Source organism: Erinaceus europaeus, chromosome 4, assembly GCF_950295315.1.
Source record: "Erinaceus europaeus chromosome 4, mEriEur2.1, whole genome shotgun sequence".
Lineage (NCBI taxonomy): Eukaryota > Metazoa > Chordata > Mammalia > Eulipotyphla > Erinaceidae > Erinaceus > Erinaceus europaeus.
This window is the reverse complement of record NC_080165.1, coordinates 105,107,295-105,131,566: the sequence shown is the minus strand read 5'-3', so window position 1 is coordinate 105,131,566 and position 24,272 is coordinate 105,107,295. Positions and strand designations below refer to the sequence as shown.

Sequence of the window (24,272 nt, the reverse complement as noted above, 5' to 3'; positions counted from 1 at the left end):
GTCATAAGATCCAGGACGTATGAGAAATAAAGGAAGATTTCCATTCAATAAAAACTTGATGGTGAGAACAACCATATCTGCTTTCTCTTTGTCCCTTTCGCTTAATGTCCCTACATTATCCTCCATGATTTGAGAGAAGTGGAAATGAAGAATGGCAGCACTGCGATTGTGGACAAGCAGTTAAGAACTTGTGGAGCATGTGGCGCCAAAGAAAAATTGAGATGATTTGGGGTTGTCAGTTGTGCGGGGAAACAAGATCGCGAACCATAGTTTCCCTGTAGGTCGAAGGCAATGGCTGGACGCAGGCGGAAGCCGGCCAGCAGGGCTGGGGGGACCCGATGGCGCGGACATAAAGTGGCCAAGAGTGTCATCCACAACCAGAGGCGAGTGACAGGAGAGAACGGAAAGGCTGTCTCGTGAGACTCTATAGACAAATAGGGAGACTACAAAAAGCGATACTAGACCAGCAGCGAGCTGGACTTGAGCCATGCTCGGCCTGGTTCCGAGTCCATTTATACACAAAAGGGCTCTGGCCCCGCCCACCGGAAACAGAACCTCTGCCCCCGGCAGATTACACACTCCTCCGCGCCGGAAGTGCACGTCCCCTCTTCAGATCCGAGTGCTCACCGCTGCTCTACTGAAGGCTAGGTCGGGGTGGACCACCTCGGCCCACCGCAGGGAGCCTCGTCAAGTCTCGGGCTTTTGCGGGGCGTTCGCGGACGAGGAGAACAGGAAGGACTTAGAACGGCCGGTATAGGAAGGGAAAAGGGAGGTCGCTTATAGAGGCGCTACGGCTCCGCGGATGGATCTCGTGGCGCACGGCGGAGGGATCTGACAGCACTGCGACTTCCGGAAGTTCTGGAGCTGAGAGGAAAAACCCCGAAGGAAACAATAACAAACCAGAGGAGGAAGCGCAGCCGGGCGCCCTGCGCTGATCTGCTCACGCCCGAGAAGATGCGCCGCGGCCCCGGTCAGGGGACGTGAGCGGTCTCGGTGGGCTTCGGCCGGCATCCTGTGCCGGAGGCTCGCGGGGTTTCCCGGGAATCGCCATGGCGGGCGCGGGGCCGGGCGGCTACGCGGCGGAGTTCGTGCCGCCTCCAGAGTGCCCGGTGTTCGAGCCCAGCTGGGAGGAGTTCACAGACCCGCTCAGCTTCATTGGCCGCATCCGGCCTCTGGCGGAGAAAACCGGCATCTGCAAAATCCGGCCGCCCAAGGTATCTCAGTCGGCCCGGTTGTGTGCGCGGTTCTGGGGTGGCCCCGGGGACACTGCCCGCTCGGCTCCCCAGACGCTCCCCTGAGTCGGGGCTACATGTCCCGCGGCCGAGCTCCGTGTGTGTATCACCAAACGGTCTTTAAAAGCCGCCCTGGGGCGCCCCCCACCACCGGAGAGGGAGCAGCATCTGTTCGCAAAACTGCGGGCTCTGGCGGCGTGGCGGTGGACGCGGGTGGCGGGAAGCCGCACATCGGAGATGGTCTTAACAGCCGCTGCTTTTGTGCAGGTGGCATCGCCAGCGGCCGGTGGTCTGGGCGGCCCCCCCTTAAGGAGCGGGGGGGGGGTTACAGCCGCGGGGGCGGGGCGCTCGCTCAAGGTCACGGCCGCCCACCCGGGCTGGAGGCCGCTGCGGAACGGCGAGCCCCGAGTCAGTTTTTCTAGCAGGTCTGGCGGGACGTCTGCGCCGCAGCAAAAGTTTGCGAGCCCTTCAGGCTCCCTCAGCAGCACCCCCCCCACCCTGGTCTTCCCTCCCCTCGGGAAAATCAAGCTCCTAGCGCGACCCCAGCCCACCACCCCCACCCCAGCGCCCCGCCCAGCCCTGGCTCCCGTCCTCGGCGCCCTGGTTATGGTTGGTTATAAAAGCTCCTAGAGGGAGAAGGGAGGAAAGAAAGAAAGGAGGAGCTGCTTGGGCACCTGCAGACTGTGATTCCCTTTGAAGCCCTAGTAGGTCAGGTGTCATCTTACTGCTGTGCTGAGTCTGGATGCTTGATCTTAGGCTAGTGACACAGTAGATTTTACGCAGGGACCAACCACCCGGGTTGTAAGACCTTAGAAATTGCTCTGGCGAAAGGTGCTTTGCAATAGCTTCACTTCACCTATTGAAGATTCCTCTTGGATTTTACTTTATTATTATAACTATTATTATTTCATGTATATATTTATTGTAATAAGTTTTTACCCGAGCACTGCTCAGCTCTGGCATATGGTAGTGCTGGGGATTGAACGGGACCCCAGAGTTTCAGGAACTAAAGTCTTTTTCTTTTTTAAAAATTTTATTTATAAAAAGGAAACACTAACCTTTATGCAATCTCCTCAGCCCTTGGACTTTTTTAAAAAATACATAAAATATGTTTAATATTAAGCCTTCTCTTTGTGAATCGTTTTTACTGAGATTGAACCTTGTCTAGAAGAAAAATTTTGTTTCATTACTGTTGGATTAACTTTCCAGCTAAAACTTTTTTTGACTACTTCTAATGTTTTAAATTACTGTTATTTAGATCTGGTCAGATGGTGTTATGTACTACCTAATTTGAAACATGCTATTTAATTTTGGTTAGGACACAGTTTTGATCTGATAATGTTTCTTATTGTACACGTTTGCTTGGTATTTTCTTTACCAGAACACTTCTTCTAGCGTTTGCCACCAGAACACTGCTCACCTCTGGCTGATGGTGGTAAAGGGACCTTGGAGCCTCAGGCATGAGAATCTTCTTGCATAGCCATTATGCTGTTTCCCCAGCTGGGCTTACTTTTTAAAAAAAAATTATCTTTATTTATTAATTGTATAGAGCCCGTCAGAAATTGAGAGGGTATTGGCTGATAAAGAGTGAGAGCTGTACCCCTAGCTCACCACTTGCAAAGCTTTTCCCCAGCCGGTGGGGACCAGGGGCTCCAACCTGAGTCCTTATGCACTGTAACATTTGCACTCAGCTAGGCATACCACCACCTGGTTCTGCTTACTTACTTTTCAAAGCCATTAAAAAAAAAGATATTTTGGACAGAGACAGAAATTGAGAGGGAAGGGGTAGATAGGGAGAGAGAAAGACACCTGCAGCCCTTCTTCACCATTCATGTGGATTGGGGGCTTCAGCCTTGCACATGCTAATGTGTGCCTTCTGCTAGATACATCACTCCCACCCCCTCTTTTTATTACAATATTTGGATGGCTAGAGATGGGATTTGGACAGAATATATAACAGACCAGAAAGTGCTGTGTCATATTACACATGGTTGCAAAGCATTGAGTTATATGCGTAATTTTAAAAAGTACGTTTTAGGGGGCCGAGTGGTAGCTCACTGTATTAAACGCACATAGTGTGAAACGCAAGAACCCTCCGGCTCCCCATCTACAGGGGGGTTGCTTCACAAGTGGTGAAGCAGGTCTGCAGGTGTCTTTGTCTCTCCCTCTCTATCTTCCTTTACCATCTCAGTTTCTCCCTGTCCTAGCCAATAAAAAAAATGGAAAAAAAGGCCTTCAAGAGCAGTGGATTTGTAGTGCAGGCACCTAAGCCAACCAGCGACAAGCCTGGAGGCAAAAAAACGTATTTTCTAATCTTATTTTTAGATTGTAGCTGAGCTTACTGTGACTCAGACGCAGTACTCAAGATGGATTCTAACTGGAGAATAACTCTTAGAATGTTCCCTCCCTAGTTGCTTTCTTAATTTTTTTTAACTGACTTGGATGTTTATTAGATACTGTAATACATGAACTCATTGCATTTTACTTGAATAATTGGAAGCACAATTGTGGGATGTGAAGAATGAATTGATGAAATTTGAGGAAGGATTTATAGATAAAAGCAATTTTAATATACAGATTATTTTATTGTAGATACTTGGAAATAAATGATATTAACATTTATTAGTATTAATATTTATCTGAAACATTACACTTTTTCTACCTATACATTTAAAAAAGACAGGGAACCAGGCAGTGGTGCAGCTGGTTAAGCGCACATGGCAGAAAGTACAAGGACTGACTGAAATCAGGATCTTGGTTTGAGCTCCCAGCTCCCCACCTGCAGGGGAGTCGCTTCATAGGCGGTGAAGCAGATCTGCAGATGTCTATCTTTCTCTCCCATCTGCAGATGTCTATCTTTCTCTCCCTCTCTCTGTCTTCCCCTCCTCTCTCCATTTCTCTCTGTCCTATCCAACAACAATGACAACAATAACAACAACAATGACAATAAACAACAAGGGCAACAAAAGGGAAAAAATAAAGTTAAAAAAAAAAAAGACAGGTTGACCTGATGTCGTAATTTGTGACACTATATCCCTTTAAGGCCATGAATAATGTATTTCTTGCTTATAAATCGGTATGTAAATTTTGTTCATTTGTTTTCACTTTAGGATTGGCAGCCCCCATTTGCTTGTGAAGTAAAAAGTTTTCATTTCACTCCCAGGGTCCAGCGTCTGAATGAACTAGAGGTTAGTATTATATCACCATTTCTGCTCTGATTTCTTCCTTCCATTTTTCAAAAATTATTTATTTATTTATTCACAAAGAAGATAGGAGGAGAGAGAGAAAGAACCAGATATCACTCTGGTACATGTGCTGCCTGGGATCAAACTCAGGACCTCATGCTCGAAAGTCGAAGGCATTATCCACTGAACTACCTCCCAGAACATTTCCTTCTTTCTTTTTCCTCTTCCTCTCTCTTCCATTTCCTCCTGGTTTGAACCTGGGTCATGCACATGGCAAAACAGATACACTTTCCAGGTGAGCTACTTTGTCCATTAATCATTAAAAAAGGAAAAAAAAAAAAAGATTTATTAGAGAGTGAGGAGACAGAACCAGAGCATCATGTGGCATATAACATGTTGGGAATTGAACTTGAAACTTCATGTTTGAGAGTCCCAACATTTAATCTATTGTGTCACTTCCTGGAGCCTCACTGATTTCACTGGGGCTCCGAACATGTACAGGGACTCGTAGGTAAAGTTAATTGGGATTAAACAGAAGGAAGTTGTTGATTAAAAAAGTTTGGGGGGAGTCAGGCAGTAGTGTAGTAGTACAGTAGGCAGTAAGTGCATAATGGCGCAAAGTGCAAAGACCAGTGTAAGGATCCCGGTTCTAGCCCCTGGATCCCCACCTGCAGCGGGGAACACTTCACAGGCAGTGAGGCAGGTTTGCAGGTGTCTAACTTTCTTTTTCTTTTTTTTTTTTAAAGATTTTTATTTATTAATGAGAAAGATAGGAGGAGAGAGAACGAGCCAGGCATCACTCTGGTACATGTGCTGTCAGGGATTGAACTTGGGATCTCATGCTTGAGAGTCCAGTGCTTTATCCAGTGCACCACCTCCTGGACCACAGGTGTCTAACTTTCTTTTCCCCCTGTCTTCACTGCCTCTATCAATTTCTTTCTGTCCTATCCAACAACAATGACATCAATAACAATAACCATAATAGCAAGAGCAACAAGGGCAACAAAAATGGGGAAAAAAGTGGCCTTCAGGAGCAGTGGATTCACAGTGCCGGCACCGAGCCCCAGCAATAACCCTGGAGGCAAAAAACAAAAAAAAATGTGTTGGAACTAGGTGGTATGATTGAATGCATGCATTACAGTATGCAAGGACCGGGGCCAAAGCTCCCATTCCTCACCTACGGGGGGGGGGGGGGATGCTTCACAATTGGTGAAGCAGTGCTGCAGATTTCTCTCTTTTCTCTATTCACCCTTTTTTTAAAAAAATATTTATTTATTGATGAGAAAGATCGGAGAGAGAGAGAGAGAGAGAGAGAAAGAACCAGATATCACTCTGGTACATGTGCTGCCGGGGATTGAACTCAGAACCTCATGCTTGAGAGTCCAGTGCTTTATCTACTGTGCCATCTCCTGGACCACATTTTTTTTTTTAAAGAAGAAACTTAAATTTTTTTTTTTTTAAAATTTATTGGGTAGAGATGGCCAGAAATTGAGAGGGGAGGGGAGAGAGACAGAGAGACACTTGCAGCCCTGTTTCACCACTTGTGACCCTTTCCCCCTGCAGGTGGTTCTTGTGCACTCTAGTGTGTGTGTGCTTAGCCAGGAGCACCACAGCCTGGCCCCTTCTCTCTCCCTTTCTATTTTCCCCTTTCCTTTAGTTTTTTTCTGTCGTATCAAAATCTGTGTTTAAAAAATTGTTTAATTATTTGAGTTTTTTCAGTTAACTGGGATTGTGGGAAACCATTACTAGCTATATTTTTGTAGTGGAAATGTTCAGTGCTTAGCATTAGAGACCCACAATATAGAATTTTTACTTTATCCAGTGCTTATTCTAAAACATCTCATTAATTATTATGTTTTTATTGCCACCGGGGTCATCGCTGGGGCTCGGTACAAGCGCTACAAATTGACTGTTCCTGGCAGTCATTTAAAATTAAATTCTATTTTGTTAGGACAGAGAGAAATTGAGGGGGAGGGGAGATGAGAAGGGGAGAGAAAGACACCTGTAGACCTGCTTCACCTATTACAAAGAGTCTCCCTGAATATGGGGAGCAGAGGCTTGAACCTGGGTACTTGTACATGGTGAGATGTGCAATTAACTGGGTGTACCTCCACCCAGCCCCCTAAATTAAAAAAACAAACAATATATTAGAGAATTCTCCTATGGGGGTTAGAAAGTTTTTAAAATTTTATCAAAAATTTCAATTTTGTTTCTTATTTATTTTTAAATATTTATTTTATTTATTCCCTTTTGTTGCCCTTGTTGTCTTATTGTTGTAGTCATTGTTGGATAGAACAGAGAGAAATGGAGAGAGGAGGGGAAGACGGGGAGAGAAAGATAGACACCTGTAGACCTGCTTCACTGCCTGTGAAGCGACTCCCCTGCAGGTAGGGAGCTGGGGGCTCAAACTGGGATCCTTATGCTGGTCCTTGCGCTTTGTGCCATGTGTGCTTAACCCACTGTGCTACTGCCCAACTCCCCCAAAATTTCAGTTTTAAGTTTTTTAAAACTTTTTTTTAAAAAATTCTTTTTTTGGTGAGTTGGGCGGGTTAAACACAAGGACTGGCGTAAGGATCCCAGTTCAAGCCCCTGGCTCCCCACCTGCAGGAGAGTCACTTCACAGGCGGTGAAGCAGGTCTGCAGGTGTCTTATCTTTCTCTCCCCCTCTGCCTTCCCCTCCTCTCCATTTCTCTCTGTCTTATCTAACGACGATGACATCAGTAACAACAACAATGATAACTATAACAACAATAAAAAACAAAGACAACAAAAGGGAAAATAAATAAATATAAAAGATAAAAAATTAAATCATTTTTTTGGGGGGAGGTTAATGATTTGCAGTTGACACATGAGTGCAAATTCTCATCTCTTTAAAAATCCTCTGCAGAACATTCTCACCCACAACTAAGATACTTCGTCATCATCAAGCACTCGGACCCCCAGGTTCTCTTCAGACTCTCTTCACCTCCTCTCCCAGAGTTCTTTTCTTTCTTTCTTTTTTTCATTTTTTTTTATGGCAATACAACATACCTAGTCCATGTTTCACTTTGTGTTCTCCCTCTCTTTCCATGTTTCTTAAGTGCCTTGTACCTGTGGATGAGAAAACTAATTAGAAAACTTAGAGATAGGTTCAGGAGGTAGGGCAGTGGATAAAGCATGGACTCTCAAGGAGGTCCTGAGTTCGATCCCCAGCAGTACATGTACCAGAGTCATGTTTGGTTCTTTCTTCTCTTCTCTTCTCTTTCTCATTAATAAATAAAAAGCGTAGAAATAGAGTGGTCAGACTTACTACTTTTGTGGTTAGCTTAAAGGTAAGCCAATTTCTATACAAACTGCTTTGGTTGCTAATATGACAATCTTACATATTATGGAGTAGATTTTGCCTCCATGAATATTAGTATATATGTATATTTTTTTGCCTCTATTGATGACATATTTTAAGGGGTTGGATTTGGAAATGATAAAAAAATTCCTTAAATATCTTTGTTAGATAAAATCCATTTTTACTCTGTTTCTGATTTCTGTCAATATATTTTAATATCTTTAGGCAATGACTAGAGTGAGACTGGATTTCTTGGATCAACTAGCAAAATTTTGGGAACTCCAAGGATCTACTTTAAAGATTCCTGTGGTAGAAAGAAAAATACTGGATCTATATGCTTTGAGCAAGGTGAGGTTTGTACTTGGTTTAGGAATTATAGCAGAGGGTAGTTAATTTATGATATTTAAAATTTCAAATAAACTTGATGGAAAACATTGCTTTTTCTGTAAGATTTATTTGAAAATGAACTGTAATCATGATTGACTGGAAATGATACAGCTTTAGGTCATCTTTAAATCTACTTCAGCATTTGTTTTGAAATTAATATTTTAATATTTCACTCAGATTTATTGAGAGAGGCCAGTGCTTTGTTCCAGTACCTGTGGTGCTAGGTAGGCATCAAATCAAAGGTTTCAAGGATCCAAGTTTGTACTCTACTTGCTGAGCTATTTCCTCAACTGCTAATTTTCTCTTGCTTTATTAATGTATAATATCCTGTGTTGAGCTTGTCATTTTTTTTCTACTTCTCAATAGAAAATTTGTCATACTACGGTGTTACTAAATGTTAATAAACATTTCCAGTTGTGGTACTTACTAGTTGTATTAATATCTCTAAATAGAATTAGTGGTTAACTGAGACCAGTGTTTCCTAGTAGACTGAATAATAATGAAAAGACTTGGGCTAAGGAAATATAGCTCACTTAGGTGGTGCACTGTTTTCACGTGTGAGACCCAGTTTTGAGCCTGGCCTCTGCTGTTTGGAAGGAAGCTTTGGTGCTGTGGTCACTTTCATACTCTCTGCGTCTCTCTTGAAGAAAAAAAAAAAAAGAAAACATTTCTGAGGAAACTACTAATTAAATAATAATTAAAAATTAAGGATGAAGAGTTTAGACAAATAGTGTACTTACTGATATAACATTATATTCTAATACAAATAGATTTAACTGACCTGCAAGTTTATAATAACTACCTTGAAAATGTTTTGTTAAAGTAGTAAAAATATATGACTTCTCTTATTTGTCAATAAAGACAGAATATCTAAGGAATTTTACAAAATGCTAAGTTGAAACTTTGTGTTGGCAATTTTCCAGTTGAGAGAAATAGGTTTAATTTGATGACAAATCACATTGCATTGTTCCTGTGCGCAGTGTTGCATGTTAACACCAGACATCTAAACTGCTTAAAAATCTTGAGAAGTCTAATCCCTTTTTTGTGAAAAGGGTGGAATACCACTAGTAAATGACAACTTGTTTAAACACTTAAGAGAATGGGGCCAGAGAGATGAACTCACCCATGGAGGGTGTTCAGTGGCAACAGGAAACTCTGGTGATGTTGTCTCTGTTTCTTTCTTAATGAAAGAGTGGCTGAGAGCAGTGAAATGGCACATGCATGAAGCCCAGGACACACACCAAACAAACAAAAACAATAGACAAAAGCCCCCAGACATACATTTAAGAGAATGCATGCTTAATTTTGCTTTTTAATAAATTTTAAAGGTCTTTTTTTTAAACTTTATTTTATTTGATAGGACAGAGAAATTTAGAGGGATGGGGGATAGAGGGAGAGAGACAAGGGAGACACCTGCAGCCCTGCTTCACCACTTGTGAAGCTTTCTCCCTGCAGGTGGGGGACTAGGGGCTTGACCAGTTCCTTATGCATTGTAATGTGTACACTTAACCAGATGTGCCACCACCCGGCCCTGGCTTTTTAATTTTTATTTATTTAATGTTAAGAGAGAAAGAAAATGGTCCCCCACCCCCTTTTCTCTTTCCATCCAGCCAGGGCACTCAGATGTTCAGCTCTGGCATTTGGTGGTGTCAGGGATTGAACCTGTAACCTGGGCCTCAGGTATGCATGATCTGTGTTCTGACAGGCTGAGTACATATTACAGATATATTGTGATTAGAGGTTAAACTTGACTGTACTGGTCTTGTTGGAGTCCTGCCATTAAGTTTCCATGGACATCATATCCCTTGAACCTTGGAAATGATTTAAAGCTGAAAAGCAGACAGATTTTGCTATTAGTTTGCTTATACTTTTTTTTTTTTTTTTTTTTTTGGCCTCTAGAGTTATTGCTAGGGCTCAGTGCTTGCACCATGAATCCACTGCTCTCAGAGGCTTTTTTTCCCCTTTTGTTGGTGTTTAACATTGTTGTGGTTATTGTTGTTATTGATATCGTTGTTGTTGGATAGGACAGAGAGGAATGGAGAGGGGAGGGAAAGACAGAGAGGAGGAGAGAAAAACATCTGCATACCTGCTTCACCACCTGTGACGTGACCCACCTGCAGATAGGGAACCAAGGGCTCAAACCGGGATCCTTATACCGGTCCTTGCATTTTGTGCCACGTGCACTTAACCCGTTGCACTACTGCCGGACCCCCTTGTTTATACTTGTGTTCTCTAAATGGCATAATGATATTGTCACACAGGCCACACTAGTTTATTCCTTTATATCGATATGTGATATTACAGTGTAATGTACAGATATTAAACATACATCTTTTTGTTGGCTGAACTTGTGTAGTTCCCATCTTGATCAGGATATAGAACTGTTATAGCGGTCTAGTGGACTCCCCTAAGCTAATCACTAATCTGACTTGTGTCATCTAGTAAATATTTCACTACTATGACATTTTATCTTCTAGCAAGAGATTTGGAATGAAAATTGTAGAAAATACAGAGAATTTGAATATATTTTTAGGTTCTTGTATTTGCTCTTTACTTGCTGCCTTCCTGGCTCAAGACTTGACTTTGAAATACATTGAGCATCCATTCATTCATTAATTCATTCTGTCTTCCCCTCCTCTCTTGATTTCTCTCTGTCCTATCCAACAAAAACAACAGCAATAACAACAATAATAACAACAATAATGATAAACAACAAAGGCAACAAAAAGGAAAAAATAGCCTCCAGAAGCAATTGATTCGTAGTGCAGGCACTGAGTCCCAACAATAACCCTGGAGGGAAAAAATATATATATATACATATATATATTTTTTATATATGTATATATATATATATATTTTTTTTTTTGCATAACTATTAAGCTCTGTCATGATCTCTCCAACCTTGGAATTTCCTTTCACTACTGCCATTCTGGAAATTTTTTTTGCTTCTCTGTGGCCCTAGCTCCTAACCCCTTAAACCTATTTCATGTCTATTATTTAATTTATTCCTATTTTGGTGAAATATTTTAGTTTCTTGAACAAAAATGTAAATAGGTTATAATTTAAAAAAAAAAAAATTTTGTCACTAGGTTTATTGTTGGGATTCAGTGCCTACATGACTACTTTGTCACTCTGGGTGGCATTTATTTATTTATTTATTTTTGATAGAGGTGAGATAGAGGGAGAGAAATGCATAGAGAAGCGACAATGGTAGATAGCATAATGGTTATGCAAAGAGACTCATGCCTGAGGCTCCAAAGAGCTAGGTTTAATCCCTTATACTACCATAAGCCAGAGCTGAGCAGTGCTCTGGTAAAAAAAAAAGAAAAGAAATGAAAACAGAAATACATAGAGAATTAGAGACACCTGACCCCTGGCTTGTACATTTTTTAGGACCTTTCTCGCCTACATTATTTTCTACCTTAGTATATGTGTGTGTATTTTTTAAATAACTATCTGTTTATCTACATTCTTATGCATTTTTTTCCCCTATGGTCCTGCTTTCTCTTCTTTCCTAAGTCAACACTTAAACTTACTACTACTGCTACTTTTTTTTTTTTTGCCTCCAAGGTTATCGCTGGGGCACAGTGCCTCCATTGTTGTTGCTGCTGCTGTTGTTGAACAGGACAGAGAGAAATTGAAAGAGGAGGGGAACACAGAGAGGGAGAGAAAGACACCTGCAGACCCCCCCCCCCCCCAGCAGGTAGAGAGCCAGAGACTTTAACCGGGATCCTTATGCTCGTCCTTGGGCTTCGCTCTATGTGTGCTTAACCTGGTGTGCTACTGCCCAGCCCCCTTACTACTACTTCTGAATGTCTTACTCCCACCCCCCGGGTCCTAATGGAGTTGGAGTTCAGAGCCCTCTGGTCATCTTTCCCTAATATTTCTCTCCCTCTGGGTGTATGGACCAAAGTTCTTTTTGGGGTCCAGAAGGTGGGAGGTCTGGCTTCTGTAATTGCTTCTTCATTGGATATGGGCATTGGCATGTTGATTTATATCCCCAGCCTGGGAAGGTGGGCTTCCAGGACACATTGGTGAGGACATCCATCCAGGGAGTTCAGGATGGAATATTAGTAACATCTGCAACTTGGTGACTCAAGGTGGTAAGATACAAATCAGGAAAAAATGTTTAATAAACAGGAACCAGGTGAGAGCAGATGAGAATAGGGATTTTATTTTAGGGTGGTAAGAAGCTAGGAAGTCTATTTGTGCTACATTAAAGTCAGCACTACAATTAAAAAAAATATTTATTTATTATTTATTCCCTTTTGTTGCCTTTGTTTTATTGTAATTATTATTGATGTCGTTGTTGTTGGATAGGACAAAGAGAAATGGAGAGAGGAGGGGAAGATAGAGAGGGGGAGAGAAAGATAGATACTTGCAGACCTGCTTCACTACTTGTGAAGCGACTCCCCTGCAGGTAGGGAGCCAAGGGCTTGAACCAGGATCTTTATGCTGGTCCTTGCATCAACTGCGCATCATCCACTGTGCTGCTGCCCAACTCCCAATTTTTTTTAGAAAAACCTTTAGTCTCTCTTTTGAAATACTGTCTGAATTCATAGTTGGCTTGACATTTTTAGAGTTCTATAATTTATTTGATCCATTTTCTAATTTCAGTATGCTTTCTAATTTATGTTCATTTTGCACTATGTAGCATATTATATCCATTTTTTGGTCAATTTTTAACTATTCTTTTAAGTTCCATGAGGATACTATATGTGTTTCATTTTCTCAAAGTGCATATTGTACAAAATGTAAATTCATCTGGTACTTTGAACTGCTTGGGTTTGAAGGTAGGCTTATACTTAAAGTTTTTTTATGTGTTTGTCTGGGGTTATTGTATTTATTTATTTATTTTTACAGGACACTGCTCAGCTCTGGTTTATGGAAGTGCAGGGGATTGAACCTGGGACTTTGGAGCCTCAGGCATGAGAGCCTCTTTGCATTACCATTACACTGCCTACCCTGAAACCTCATATTTAAAACATGTGCTGTATTATGCTACAGCCCCCTAAGAGAGCTCAAAACTTTTAAGAATTGTTGCTAATCCATTCCTTTATCATTTATAGATTTTGTTTAGATTATCTGTTGAAATCTGGGCCCAGAATAATTTTTGTATTTAACAGATAAGATGTTAGAATAATTATCTGCCTTGTATCCCTAAATAAGTTTCACTTTTTTCCCCCTCCAGATTGTTGCCAACAAAGGAGGTTTTGAAATGGTTACCAAAGAGAAGAAATGGTCTAAAGTGGGGAGCCGCTTGGGATACCTTCCAGGCAAAGGAACTGGGTCTCTTTTGAAGTCTCATTATGAAAGAATTCTCTACCCATATGAGCTTTTCCAATCTGGCGTCAGCCTTATGGTAAGAGGCACCATTTTTCTTAGTGGATAAATCCACTCTTGTCAAGTTTAGACTTCAGGCTGTGTTCACCAGAACAAGTTAGCAGTTGACTGTGCACGGCAGTTTCTAGAGGGACCAAAATTTGGGGGAACAAAGTGTAGTCTTAAAAAAAACAAAACAAAACACCTACAGCTCTTTTTTTTTTAAGATACAGGATAGTGGAAATGAAGGTTACTTCCTTAAAAGAATCCTCGAGGAGTCAGGTGGCAGCGGAGCAGCAGGTTAAGCGCAAGGACCGGCATAAGGATCTCGGTTTGAGCCCCCGGCTCCCCACCTGCAGGGGAGTTGCTTCACAAGTGGTGAAGCAGGTCTGCAGGTATCTGTCTTTCTCCCCCGCTCTGTCTTCCCCTCCTCTCTTCATTTCTCTCTGTCCTATCGAACAATGACGACAACAACAATAACTACAACAATAAAACAAGGGCAACAAAGGGAATAAATAAATATTTTTTAAAAATTCTAAAAAAAAAAATTACTCCTGCTAAAAGTATATATATATATTAGATAAGTATTATAATTGATGTACCAAAGAGTTATATATACCCTGTAGGTAATAGTTAGGAAGTTTTAGTAAATTGTATAGTAATGTAGCACTGCAGTTCAGTTTCAGAACATTTCATCAGCTCAAGAAGTTCCATTGTGTTTGTGGTTAGTTCCTGCTCTTATACCTAAGTCCAGACTACTCCTGACCTACTAGTTCAGACAATAGTTTTACTAACTTTTAGAATTTGCACATAGATGGAATCAGCGTATGGTATAAACCTTACCATATGCTGGCTTCTTTCAATTAGCCTGTTTTCAAGGTTCACCCATATTTTTTAGTATTCCTTCATTTCCTCTTATGGCCGAATGATATTCAGGACATTAATAAACCACATTTGCTTATCCATATGCCAGCTGATGGAAAGTTGATTGTTTCTAGTTTATGGCTATTATGAATAATGCTGTGAATATTCATGAACAAGTTTTTGTGTGGACATGTTTTCATTTCTCTTGGGTAGATAGCTAGGAGTGGAATTGCTGGGTTATATGGTAAGTTTATGCTTAACTTTTTAAGAAACTGCCTAAGTGTTTTCTAAAGTGGCTGAACTGTTCTACATTCCCACCAGTTATTTAGAGACCTCCAGTTTCTCCACACTTGGTATTGTCAGTTTTTTTGCTTATAGCCATTCTAGTGGGTGTGTAGTGGTATCTCATTGTGGTTTTAATTACATCATTTCATGTGTATATTAGTCATTTGTATATCTTCCTTGATGGTGTTGTCTGTTTCAATCTTTTTTTTTTTTAATTGGGTTGCCTGTCACAATATATATATATATATATATATATATATATATATATATATATATATATATATATATATTCTGGATACAAGCCCCTTACCTGATACATAGTTTTACAGATATTTTCTCCTGGCCTGTTTATCATTAACTTGAAAATAATTCACTCATCCTTCTTTCCCCTACTTGTATGAATTGTGCTTCTCCTGCCATATCTTTAAAAAAAAAGGTGGGGGGGGGGGTCGGGCGGTAGCACAGCAGGTTAAGTGTACGTGGAGCAAAGCGCAAGGACAAGCTTAAGGATCCCGGTTCAAGCCCCTGGCTCCCCACCTGCAGGGGTGTCCCTTCACAGGTGGTGAAGCAGGTCTGCAGGTGTCTTTCTCTCCCCTTCTCTATCTTCCCCTCCTCTCTCCATTTCTCTCTGTCCTATCTAACAATGACAACATCAGCTACAATAATAATAATAAAAAAAAGGGCAACAAAAGGGAAAATAAATATAAAAAAATTTAAAAAAGATTTTTTTCTTTTTGTTAATATTTATTTATTCCCTTTGTTGCCCTTGTTGTTTTATTGTTGTTGGTGTTGGATAGGACAGAGAGAAATGGAGAGAGGATGGGAAGACAGAGACTGTGAGAGAAAGACACCTGCAGACCTGCTTCACTGCTTGTAAAGCGACTCCTCTGTAGGTGGGGAGCTGGAGCTCGAACTGGGATCCTTATGCCGGTCCTTGAGCTTGTGCCACCTGCGCTACCGCCCGAGTCCCCAAAAGACCTTTTTCTAACCAAAAGTAACAAAGATTTTCTTCTTTGTTTTACCTTTTGTATTTATTTTGTGACCTATCAATATTTTGAATGAACATTATATTTGTATGTATATAGTGTAAGGTAAAGGTTTAAGATCACTTCTAGGGTGAAATGAAATATATGAATATTCAGTTGCATCAGCATCATTTGTCTAAAAGATTACCTTTTCCCTTATTTATTGAAAATCAGTTGGCTGTAAATGTGGGTTTATTTCTGGTCTTTATTTTTATCTTTGGCTGCTTTCTGCCTATATTCACTCTAACATGTGTTATATTTTCTTGAGTATCTTAGCTGTATAGTAGGTTTTGATATCCTGTAGTGACTTGGTTCTTTTTCACAATTTTCAAGCATTTTGCATTTCTCTTTATTTTTAGGGTCATCTTTTCAAATTCTACAAGAAAAATCTGCTAGGATTTTGTTAACATTTTTGAATCAGTAGATCAGTTTGGTGGGAGAATTGTCATCTGATTTCATTTGAGAGATTTACTGGAAATTTATTTCTACCCTGGCTTTCAAATATGATTATCCTTGAGTGCCAGTCCCTGTTCAAGGCACCATTTGCTGGGTTGGGCTAGCTTCACGGGTGGTAGAGAGACAACCAGAGGGACTCATGGCTGAGCTGGGAACCAGTATCTCATTTATTAATCAGATACATCGCCTTTTATGCATCTCTTCACCGGAAGTGACAAGGGAAAGGAAATGACTAGGAGAGGGGGCGGAGCAAAAAAATAGCTCGAACAGAACATAGAAAGCTTCCATCTAACCAGTGGGGATTAAATCAATACCCTGCAGGCAGGGCGGGACCCAGGTAAAACAGTAACTATGTAAATAGACCACATTGTTAGTAATACAAGGGAACCTAATGTGATGATCAAAACAGAAGGTCTTACAAGCAGAATTTAGAAGCATACCAACACTTGAGACTACTTTTTGTGCTCTATTTCTTTAGGGTGTGCAGATGCCTAATTTAGATCTTAAGGAAAAAGTGGAGCCTGAGGTTCTTGGTACTGAAGTTCAGACTTCCCCAGAGCCTGGAACAAGAATGAACATTCTGCCAAAGAGAACAAGACGTGTGAAATCTCAGGTATAAACACCACTTAATAAATGTATTAAATGTATTGATGGTGCAGAACAATTATCTGGTTATGAGAGGCCATTTACTTAACTGTTGTTTTAAATAGAGGCAAAGGTTGTGAGGGGGTTGGGAGACATAGGGAGAGAGACACAGACCGCTCGCTTATCAAGCTTTGCTTCTGCAAGTGGGGACTAGGGACTTGAACCCAGGTCCTTGTGCACTGTAATGCGCACTCAACCAGGTAAGCCACCACCCAGCTCCCTTTTAACTGCTTTTTAAAATATATAGGATATTATTTTTCTTTTTTTTCTTTTTTTACTTTTTTGATATTTATTTCCTTTTGGTGCTCTTACTGTTTTGCTGTTGTAGGTATTGTTGTTCTTGATATTGTTGTTGGATAGGACAGAGAGAAATGTGAAACGACTCCCAAGCAGGTGGGGAGCCGGGGGCTCAAACTGGGATCCCTTTGCCAGTCCTTGCGCTTTGTGCCACGTGCGCTTAACCCACTGTGCTACCACCCGACTCCCAATGTATAGGATATTTTTCATTTATTTTTGAGATAAATTTTGACATATACCAAGAGGGGAGTTCTAGATTCTGTAGCATTGATTTTGTAAATATGCTGATGAGTTCTAAGTACATTTTATTTTTGTGGGTAGCAGGAATGAGAGCAGTGGGAATTTTTTTTTTTTTACTCAAGATTATTGCTCAGCTCTGATTTATGGTGGTGTAGGGGGTTAAATTGGGACTTTGGAGCTGCAGACAAGAGAGTCTCTTAGCATAACCATTATGCTGTCTACCTCCACCCAGGAAAGAATTTTACTCTCCTCTCATTCTTTTAAGAAACAGTTGCTTGGGAGTTGGGTGGTAGCTCAGTGTGTTAAGCGCAGGTAGCGCAAAGCGCAAGGACTGGCATAAGGATCCTGGTTTGAGCTCCCGGCTCCCCACCTGCAGGGGAGTCACTTCACAAGCGACTCTCCCCCTCTGTCTTCTCCATCTCTCTCCATTTCTCTCTGTCCTGTCTAACAACAATGACATCAATAACAGTAACTACAACAATGAAAAACAAGGTCAACAAAAGGGAAAATAAATAAGTATAAAAAAATTAAAAAAGAAACAGTTACTTAATTATCCCAATATTTTTATAATGTGTATTACTTTTCTTTTAATCTTAAATAATTTCAGAGCCTAATGACTATACCAAAAGAGAAATGCTCTAGTACCTTATTAGTCTGTAGGTCACCCCCCCTTTCCTATTGCCATTTCTTTGTGGTCCTCAAAATTGTAGTTTTAAAACTTTTGTTACAGGACAGACATTTTGGTGCTCTCAGCAATCTCAGAGGTAGTTCATTTAAATTAACATAAGGGTGAACAGACTAGCTTCATTATTAACTGGACCCATTCTTCGGTTCTAACTAGTGAAGCAGTGTGTTAGGCGAGTGGTTAAAGTTTACACTGAAGGGGGAGAGAGGAGCCCACACTACATTTGGGGCAAAGAGTCTGTCACTGAAGTGGCAGGCTAATGATACTATATCTTGCTTTTCTGGAACTCAGGTGATACCTTTTATTTCATACCATGTCTACTTTCTTTGTTCTGAGTTCATGCTCATTGTATAGCTTCCAAATTATACTTTAGCCTCAAGTATTTTGATGGTAGAGAGGTAGGTGTCTGGGATGGGGAATGTGAATTTAATGGAAATTCGTAGGAATGATAGCCTCATAATGAATTTGTAAGTTCTAGTGGCTAGGGAGGTGACTCAGTGGATAGGGTTTATTCCTTGTATGTGTGAAGCTTGGAACCACATATGACTGAGTGGTACTCTGATCTATTTTTCATAACAAATAAAATAAGGGCCAGGTGTTTGCTTATTATCATACATGTTACCATGCTTGAGAACCTAGGTTCAGTTCCCTGGTTTACACTTGCAGGGGGAACTTCCTGGACGTTGGAACAGTATTGCTTGTATCTCCTATCTCTTCCTCTCTCTTACCCTCTGTCAAAACAAATAAAAAGGTGCTGGAAGTGGTGGAGTTGTATAGGCACTGAGCGTCTTAAGAGAGACACCTTGTAGTACTGCTCCACTGTTTATTCCTTCATTCAAATTGCCTCCAGTTTTATCACTAGCTCAGTGCCTGCATGATGAATCCACCACTCCCAATAAACATTTTTTCCCTTCTCGTTTCCCTTTCTCTCTTCCCCTTTCTCCCCTCTATACCATTCCCCTCTTTTGGCATTTCCCCTCCCCCCTTTCACCCTTTTGACATCTTTTTTTCTGTTCACCAGATGGCCACAGTAAAAGCATGCCAAAATGAGTATTTCTCACACTATCACCTTTTCCAGAACTAATTTTGGAAAACATTTTATTGGCATAGGGATTGTTATTTATAGGTAAATTTGATTTTCATTTAATATTTTCTAGCTTGGTGAGAGTGGCAAGCATGACCATCCAATAGTCTCTTAAACAAGAAACAACAGTTATGAAAATTCTTTTATTCCTGTTTATCAATTTACTTAACACATTCTGCCATTTATTTCTTCTGCCCTCCCCTCCCTTCCCCTCCCCTCCCCCCTCCCCTCCCCCCCCCTTCCTTCCTTCCTTCCTTCCTTCCTTCCTTCCTTCCTTCCTTCCTTCCTTTATTAATTAGGGGGAGACAGAAAGACCAGAGCATCACTCTGGCAGATGTAATGCTATGGATTGAATTTGGGACCTCATGCTTCCAAGTTCAGCTCTCTGGCTATTATACCATTTCCCAGGCCACTTCAGATTACATGAGTTTTCATGGTGCTCCAAAGACGTGGTAGGACTTGAATCCAGTCTTTGCACATTGTTAAGTTGCCTTATCCTTGAGCTGTCATCTGGTCCCCCATGAGCAACTTTTAATTCATTCTTGATCTAAATTTGGTTTCTGGGGGTGCCAGGTGGTGGCACACCTGGTTGAGTGCACGTATTACAATGTGCAAGGACCCAGGTTCGAACCCCCAGTCCCCCACCTGTAGGGGGAAAGCTTCATGAGTGGTGAAGCAGGACTGCAGGTGTTTCTTTGTCTCTCTCCCTCGCTATCACCCCCTTCCCTCTTGATTTCTGGCTGTCTCTATTCAATAAGTAAAGATAATAATAATAATAGGGAGTCGGGCTGTAGCACAGCGGGTTAAGCGCAGGTGGTGCTAAGCACAAGGACCCGCATAAGGATCCTGGTTTAAGCCCTGGCTTCCCACCTGCAGGGGTGTCGCTTCACAAGCGGTGAAACAGGTCTGCGGGTGTCTATCTTTCTCTCCCTCTCTCTGTGTTCCCCCTCCCCTCTCCGTTTCTCTCTGCCCTATCCAACAACAATGACAACAATAATAATTACAATAATAAAACAACAAGGGCAACAAAATGGAATAAATAAAAAAAATAAATATAAAAAATATTTAAAAAAAATAATAATAAATTGGTTTCTGGTAGCCCTTACCACTGGTTCATGTCTTCTTGTGGCATGTCTTCACTAGTTTGTGAGTACTATTTTCTAGCACAAAACAACCTAAAACATTTAAAAAAATTATCATTTTCACATAAGGACATATTAAAAGCACTTGGGATTTTTTAGAAATAAGTATTTTTCAAATTGCCACATTACTGTCTCATTGTTACCAAGGGTCTAGGCTTTCCATCTTTCTTCCTTGTGCTAGTGGTGGTGTATCCTATTTGTCATATGACTCCTGAAGAGTTTAATACCAGGCTTTCACCAGCCTGAGTTTCTTGTCAGTAGGAAAGGAAGTTGGGACAAAAGGGCTTGCTTACTTTTTCAGAAGCTTTTTTTTTTCCCCCTCAAAGGTGACAGTCTTTCTCAGACTTCCTTCAGTAGACTTTCCTTATGTGTGTTTGGCTAGATCAGGATTGCCATCCCTGGGAAGGTGATTATCAACAAAGAGAAAAACTGTTAACATGTTTGACTTTGGACCGTGATTCCTCCCCCCTCCACCAGGGTTATCACTGGGGCTCTGCTTACACAGCTCCGCTGCTCCTGACAGACTTTTTAATTTTAGATAGAGGGTGAGAAACAGAATGGAGGAGAGAGAAGGAAAGATAACACAGCCCTGCTCTATCCCTTGTGAAGCTTCTTCTGTGCAAATGCTCCCATGTTTTGGCAGGGGGTTTGAACTCAGGTCCTTGTGCATGCTAAAGTATGTCCTCTACTGGGTGAGCCATCTCTGGGTCCCCAGAACAGTCATTATTCATTCCTTAGGATGGGCATTTTATCCTTTAATCAAAGGTACCCATTATTTTTCTACTGTGTTATCAGTATTATACCAGTCATTATCACTAATTTTTGTTCCTGGACAGAATCAAATCAGTAGCTATTCTTTTATGACAAATTTCTTTTGTGGAATGGAATTTGTGTGTTGCTTAATCTTTTGGTGTTGTGTTTTGATTGTAATGAGACAATAAGTGGGTAAAGAGAGGAGAAATCCCCCTTTATTTTGAAGATCTTGAAACTTCTTGGGTGAGAAAATAAATTTATGATGAGACTAAGTAGACTAATGCCAGTTTTATTATTTTTTAGTCAGAATCTGGAGAAGTGACTAGAAATACAGAACTGAAGAAACTTCGAATTTTTGGGGCTGGTCCTAAAGTTGTGGGTCTCACAATGGGAACAAAAGATAAAGAAGGTAAATTCTCTTACTTAGTTATGATAAGAAATAAGGTTCAGTGGCCTGGGAGGAGGCTCAGTTGCTAAAGTGTTGGGTTGGGAAGTGTAAGGTCTTAAGTTTGATCCCCAGCACTGCATATACTAGGGTGATGCACTCTGCCTCTCGATTTCTTTCTCATTAACATTTTTTTTAAAAAAATTTTATCAGAGCATTGTTTAACTCTGGCTTATAGTGGTATGGGGGGATTGAACCTGGCACTTTGAAGCCTCAGGCATAAGAGTCTCTTTGGATAATTATTATGCTATCTACCCCTACCCAAGAAAATATTTTTTTACTTAATTTATTTTACTTTATTGATAGGATCTTGAGAAATTGAGAGGGTTGGGAGTAATGAGGGAGGGGAAAGGAGAGACACCCTCCTTATTAATTTCTTTTGAAGCTTCCTCCCCATAGGTTGGGACTGAGGGTTTAAACCTAGGTCCTTGAGCATAATATTGTGTGCACTCAACTGGATGTGCCACTCACTGCCTGGCCACCAGTAAAAATACTTGTAAAAATTAAGAGCAACAAATAAGATACAATGATATATGGCTATAACTAGATTCAACTGATATTTCAATTATATTCTGCCTTGGGATTGTCTTTAAAATTGTACACTTGTAATGTGGTTCTTAAGCAGATTCCCTTTTTTTTTTTTTCAGTGTCATAAAATCTTAGAATTGTGAGACACATTTAAATTATTTTTTATTTTTTAATGAGAGATACAGACCCACCGGAGCACTCTTAAACTCTGGGCATGTGGTGCTGGGGATTGAACCTGGGACCCCAGGAGTGCATGTGAAAGTGTTTTGCAGAACCATTATACTGTCTCCCTAGTTCTCAGTAAGATCTTGAATTTAAAATCTGAGAATTCAGATTTTCAGTTTTATAATATTTTGAATGAAAAATGTTTGTTTACACCTAATATGTGGCACAAATTTACTGCAGTTTCTAAAGGGTAGTGGTATAATTGTTTTCACCTGGGTTAGTCTATCATTTTTAACTTTAAATTCAAAGGTAAATAGGTGATACTCTAGTCTATACTAATAAACTAGGAAGAACTTATGACTGAAATTCTAACTATAAGTTTAAGATTTTTGTTTAGGTGCCTGGTACATTGTGATAATTTAAGTTAGTTCTGAGGAAATCCTAGTCCTTCAGCTTAGTATGCTTGAAACTTTTCTTGAGTACACTTGTTAATGCAATGGTCTAATTCCATGAGTTTGTGTACATTTACCAGTTTTAAAACTCAGTTTAATAAGTACTGTGTCAGGTACATAATTTTAAAGTTTTTTTTTTTTTTAAATTCATTTTATCTTGGAGAGAGAGGGAGAAGGAGGAGAGACCAGAGCACTGCTCAACTCTGGCTTATGGTACAGAGGACTGAACCTAGGACTTTGGAGCTTCAGACATGAAAACCTTTTTGCAAAGCCTCTATACTATCTCCATTGCCCTTGGTATATTTTTAACTAATAAGTTAATGAAATGCTGTAGTCACAGGTCACGTTACGGTGTTTCATGTTGAATAAGTCATGTTATTCAGATTGTGGACCTCACTCTAGAAGATTGTCCCAGCAGTCCCAAAACATACAGTGTGATAGAACTTATTAAGTATAAACTATAAACAAAATCATGTTTATTTTTACCTTTTAAGAATAAAGGGCATTTTTCTTTCTTCATCCTTGTAATTGTTGTGGTGAATGGGCAAAATCAAATAAGTCTGTGGTAAGTACTTCATACTGGAAATACAAAATAAATTAGTAGTTAAGGTCTCTGGAACATGATTACCTGGATTAAAATCGTAAATCTGCCACTGGCTGTGATTTTGGGCAGGTTAACTTTCTGTACCTCTAAGTTTTTTGTTTTTTTAATCTTCAATGGGGGTAATAGTTTATTTACCTACATTTTGTGAGATTTTAAATAATTTAAAATAGTATCTGGTCCATAGTAAGCTCTCAACATTAGTTTTTGCTATTATTATATAACTATTTTTATTTCAAGATGAGGTGTCCCGAAGACGAAAAGTTACCAACAGGTCAGACGCATTTAACATGCAAATGAGACAACGGAAAGGAACTCTCTCTGTTAACTTTGTAAGTGTTCTGAGATGTGTCAGGGAAAGGATTTATTTTCATTTTAGTTTTGCACTTTTTATCTTGCTGTGTCTTTGTCTGACAGTTCATTTGTTTAGGAGACTTGATGGTGAATATAAAGTTGTAGCTTTGGTTTGTTATGTTTACCTGGCTTAGTCTCATATGTAAACTGAGCCCATTAAGCCATAGGCCTTGTATACAACTCAGTGAAAGAATGTAAATCTGTAAACCCCTGAGCTGTATAGCAGACAGTGTCCAATATTCATCCTCTACTAAAAGATATTTGTATATAGGAAGATCAAGTGGTATATTGTGTTAGTATAAATTGACTTTCAAATATCCTAGATTTGTAGTCTTCTAATACCTTAAAATGTTTTGTTATTAATGTGCTTGTAGAAGCTCTGAAGAAACTTAGGAAGCTTTTTGAAAAGTTGCTTGAGTAAAATTATTTAAAGTAAATATGATTTGAGATATGTGTGCTTTTTAGTATATATTATTTTGTTTGTTTCAATTAAGGGATTCCAGATAAAAAATTACTATGTAAAAAATAGAGCTTTGTTTTGTTTTTTAACAGGTTGATCTCTATGTTTGCATGTTTTGTGGTCGGGGAAATAATGAAGATAAGTTGCTTTTATGTGATGGATGTGATGACAGTTACCATACATTTTGTTTGATCCCCCCACTGCCTGACGTGCCCAAAGGAGACTGGAGGTGTCCTAAATGTGTTGCTGAGGTATATACCTAACTTTTGTGGATTTTTTAAAGCTTAAGAACAGTAACACACTCATAGTAAAAACATTATAAAAAATTTCCTCTTTCTGTTTT

General features: G+C 40.3%; 1 protein-coding gene across 1 annotated transcript in view; it reads left to right on the top strand.

The window, feature by feature from the left end:
* The first annotated feature begins 625 nt into the window (after nt 1-625).
* KDM5A (lysine demethylase 5A) overlaps nt 626-24,272 on the top strand; it is a 96,199-nt gene continuing 72,552 nt past the window's right edge. The window contains exons 1-8 of the mRNA XM_007526242.2: nt 626-1,214; nt 4,343-4,420; nt 7,965-8,087; nt 13,318-13,488; nt 16,557-16,691; nt 21,228-21,333; nt 23,356-23,447; nt 24,022-24,180. Coding sequence (XP_007526304.1) covers nt 1,050-1,214; nt 4,343-4,420; nt 7,965-8,087; nt 13,318-13,488; nt 16,557-16,691; nt 21,228-21,333; nt 23,356-23,447; nt 24,022-24,180 — 1,029 coding nt within the window. The 5' untranslated portion in view covers nt 626-1,049. The remainder of the gene's footprint in view (nt 1,215-4,342; nt 4,421-7,964; nt 8,088-13,317; nt 13,489-16,556; nt 16,692-21,227; nt 21,334-23,355; nt 23,448-24,021; nt 24,181-24,272) is intronic.